We start from the raw sequence: 3,838 nt of genomic DNA on the forward strand, positions 1-3,838 counted from the left end.
ACACATGTTAGCCAACCATTCGCCGCGTTTCATAGTCAAACATCAGCTGCCAAACGTATATTTCACATCCTAAATGGTAGTTAGGCACCAGAATGGAAATATATTTGAAAACTTGTTTAATCCCAAGTATTAGTCTTCTTTCTTCACACACATATATATATATATATTGAGCACTGTGTTGAAGCTGTTTATCTTCTTTAAGGCCATGCTAGACTGGTGCCTGCACATTCTCAGCCTCTTTCTTTAACCATTTTTATTATTCAAAATGGGTTCTTGTAAATTTTCCATGTTTAGTTTTCTTTGCTTATTGGTCATTTGCTTGTTGGTTGTCTCTGCCAAAGAAAATTCTGAGAAGATTTCTTTGCTTGCTTTCAAGACAGGAATCGTATCAGACCCTCAAGGTGCTCTTGAGAGCTGGAAATCTTCAGGTATTCATGTCTGCAACTGGACAGGAGTTAAGTGCAGCAATGTAAGCCACCACGTAGTAAAGCTTGACCTTAGTGGACTGTCACTTAGAGGCAGGATTTCTCCTGCTCTTGCCAATCTTTCTTCTCTGGCAATTCTTGATTTGTCAAGGAACTTGTTTGAAGGTTATATTCCAGCAGAGTTAGGAAATCTTTTCCAACTTCAGGAAATCAGTTTGTCATGGAATCATCTTGAAGGAAAGATCCCATTTGAGTTGGGTTTTCTTGGCAAATTAGTATACCTTGATTTGGCAAGTAATAAGCTTACTGGTGATATTCCTGCGCCACTTTTTTGTAATGGGACCTCCTCTTCTTTAGAGTATATAGATCTTTCCAACAATTCTTTAACTGGTTCAATCCCTTTAAAGAATGAATGTGAGCTTAAAGATTTGAGATTTCTTTTGCTTTGGTCAAATAAATTAGTGGGTCAGATTCCTCGAGCTCTTTCGAACTCTAAAAAACTTCAATGGCTTGACTTGGAATCAAATATGCTAAGTGGGGAATTGCCATCAGAGATTGTCAATAAAATGCCAGAATTGCAGTTCCTTTATTTGTCTTATAATGACTTTGTTAGTCATGAAGGTAACACCAACCTTGAACCTTTTTTGTCTTCTTTAGTTAACTCCTCTAACTTTCAAGAACTTGAATTAGCAGGAAATAACCTTGGTGGAAAGATACCTCCTATTATTGGTGATCTTTCTCACCTTGTACAAATTCATCTTGATGAGAATCTTCTTTTTGGCTCTATACCTCCTCAGATTTCAAATTTAGTTAATCTCACCCTCCTAAACTTGTCTAGCAACCTTTTAAATGGTTCTATCCCACCAGAACTATGTCGTATGGGAAAGCTGGAGAGAGTTTATTTGTCAAATAATTCACTCTCTGGTGAAATTCCTGCAGCTCTTGGTGACACACCCCATCTTGGTCTTCTTGATTTATCCAAAAACAAGCTTTCTGGTTCAATTCCAGATACTTTTGCTAATCTTTCCCAGTTGCGAAGACTCTTGCTCTATGATAATCAGCTTTCAGGAACCATACCACCAAGCCTTGGAAAATGCATCAATTTGGAGATCCTAGACCTTTCTCACAATCAAATTTCTGGCCTAATTCCTAGTCCAGTTGCAGCATTGAGGAGCTTGAAGTTGTACTTGAATTTGTCTAGCAATCACTTGCAAGGACCTCTGCCATTGGAGCTAAGTAAAATGGACATGGTTCTAGCAATTGATTTATCTTCAAACAATCTTTCTAGCACCATTCCACCGCAACTTGGAAGTTGCATTGCCTTAGAGTACCTCAACCTTTCAGGAAATATCTTGGATGGTCCTCTTCCTGATTCAATTGGGAAGTTGCCTTATCTTAAGCAACTTGATGTGTCTTTAAATCAGTTGCATGGCAAAATACCAGAATCACTGCAGGCATCGCCAACCCTCAAGCATCTGAATTTCTCTTTCAACAACTTCTCTGGGAATGTATCAAAAACTGGCGCATTTTCATCGTTGACGATGGACTCATTCCTAGGAAATGACGGTCTTTGTGGCACAATAAATGGCATGAAAAGATGTCGGAAGAAGCATGCTTATCATTCCTTCATTTTGCCTGCACTCCTGTCGCTATTTGCCACTCCCTTCTTGTGTGTGTTCTTCGTACTCAGGTACAAATACAGGAAGCAGTTGGCAATATTCAATCAAGGAAACATGGAGGATGAGGAGAAAGAAACAAAAGAACTGAAGTACCCAAGAATTTCATACCAGCAACTCGTTGATGCGACCGGTGGGTTTAGTGCTTCAAGCCTGATCGGTTCCGGCCGATTCGGTCATGTCTACAAGGGAGTCCTTCAGGACAATACAAGAATAGCAGTGAAGGTATTGGATTCAAAGACAGCTGGTGCAATTTCAGGAAGCTTCAAAAGAGAATGCCAAGTCCTAAAAAGGGCTAGGCATAGAAACTTGATAAGAATCATAACAATATGCAGCAAGCCAGACTTTAAGGCTCTTGTCCTTCCTCTAATGTCAAATGGGAGCTTGGAAAGGTACCTATACCCAAGCCACGGATTAAATTCTGGCTTGGATTTGGTTCAGTTGGTAAGCATATGTAGTGATGTAGCTGAGGGAGTGGCCTATCTGCACCACTATTCTCCTGTTAGAGTTGTCCACTGCGACCTTAAGCCTAGCAACATTGTTCTTGATGATGACATGACTGCTTTGGTAACTGATTTCGGAATTGCAAGACTAATTAAAGGCATTGATTATGAGAATAATAATAGTAATAATACTCCAGCAAATGATTCAGTGTCCTTTAGCTCAACAGATTGCCTGGTGTGCGGATCACTTGGCTACATAGCTCCTGGTATGTAAATATTTCATTTTTTTCTTTCTACAATATCATATATATGTAACATAATCTATACACATATTCTGATAACTAAAATTTTAATCTTCAGAATATGGGATGGGAAAGCGAGCTTCGACACAGGGAGACGTGTACAGCTTTGGAGTACTTCTGCTGGAAATCATAGCAGGAAAACGCCCGACAGATCTCCTTTTCCATGAAGGCTCAAGCTTGCATGAATGGGTAAAGAGTCATTACCCTCATAAGCTAGAGAACATTGTCAAACAAGCAATTCTTAGGTGTGCTCCTTCTGCCATGCCATCTTACTGTAACAAAATATGGGGTGATGTTATTCTTGAACTGATTGAGCTTGGTCTTATGTGCACCCAAAACAATCCTTCAACAAGACCAAGCATGTTAGATGTAGCCCAAGAAATGGGTAGGCTAAAGCAATTTCTTTCTAACCCTCCATCTCTGCTCACTGAAGAAGCATTCTCCTAAACTTGGTGTGTGTGCCTCATGAAAATGCAACAAATAGACATGTCAGAATTTTTGTGACCATTTTGTTTATTTGTTTCATTGATTTTCAGATGGTACATCAACTTGTGATCAGCATCGGGGGCTTCAATGTAATAATATTGCAATTCTTTTAACAATTTTGTTCCTCATTCAGCTTTTTTTTTTTTTTTTTTTAAAAAACTCTTATCTTTAATATGTTTATTATGATTGCTGCATAATTTAGATTATTGATGGGAAATTCAAAACCCTCAACATAATAGAATCTGAAAATCCATACAGATGGTGGGTTTTTAATGAACTCCTTATTCTAGTGACTTAAAATATTGTTTCAACTTTTTATTTTTTCTATAAATACCTTTTAAATTCATTGTTTTGATACAACTACAAGAAAATTTGCCTACAAGAAAATACCTTATATTTAAATTTTCCTACAAGAAAATACCTTTAGATTTCATATATGCATGCCAAATAAGAAATATAAACAAATTCATGGAATTATTAATTATGAAATTTAGATTCTTACAGTT

General features: G+C 37.7%; 1 protein-coding gene across 1 annotated transcript; it reads left to right on the top strand.

Annotated features, from left to right (window-relative positions):
- The first annotated feature begins 213 nt into the window (after nt 1-213).
- LOC8265930 (putative leucine-rich repeat receptor-like serine/threonine-protein kinase At2g24130) lies at nt 214-3,458 on the top strand. Its single transcript, XM_015724886.3, has 2 exons — nt 214-2,810; nt 2,905-3,458. The coding sequence occupies exons 1-2, from the start codon at nt 266-268 to the stop codon at nt 3,291-3,293; spliced, it is 2,934 nt and encodes a 977-aa protein (XP_015580372.2). The 5' UTR covers nt 214-265; the 3' UTR covers nt 3,294-3,458.
- The last annotated feature ends 380 nt before the right edge of the window (nt 3,459-3,838 follow it).

The sequence above is a fragment of the Ricinus communis genome, chromosome 3 (assembly GCF_019578655.1).
Source record: "Ricinus communis isolate WT05 ecotype wild-type chromosome 3, ASM1957865v1, whole genome shotgun sequence".
In the NCBI taxonomy this organism is placed as follows: domain Eukaryota; kingdom Viridiplantae; phylum Streptophyta; class Magnoliopsida; order Malpighiales; family Euphorbiaceae; genus Ricinus; species Ricinus communis.

Excerpts from the sequence above, each read along its gene's own strand:
- LOC8265930 (XM_015724886.3), top strand. The coding sequence starts at position 266 with ATGGGTTCTTGTAAATTTTCCATGTTTAGTTTTCTTTGCTTATTGGTC. Across the intron at positions 2,811-2,904 it reads ACTTGGCTACATAGCTCCTG|AATATGGGATGGGAAAGCGA; the intron begins GTATGTAAATAT and ends TTTAATCTTCAG.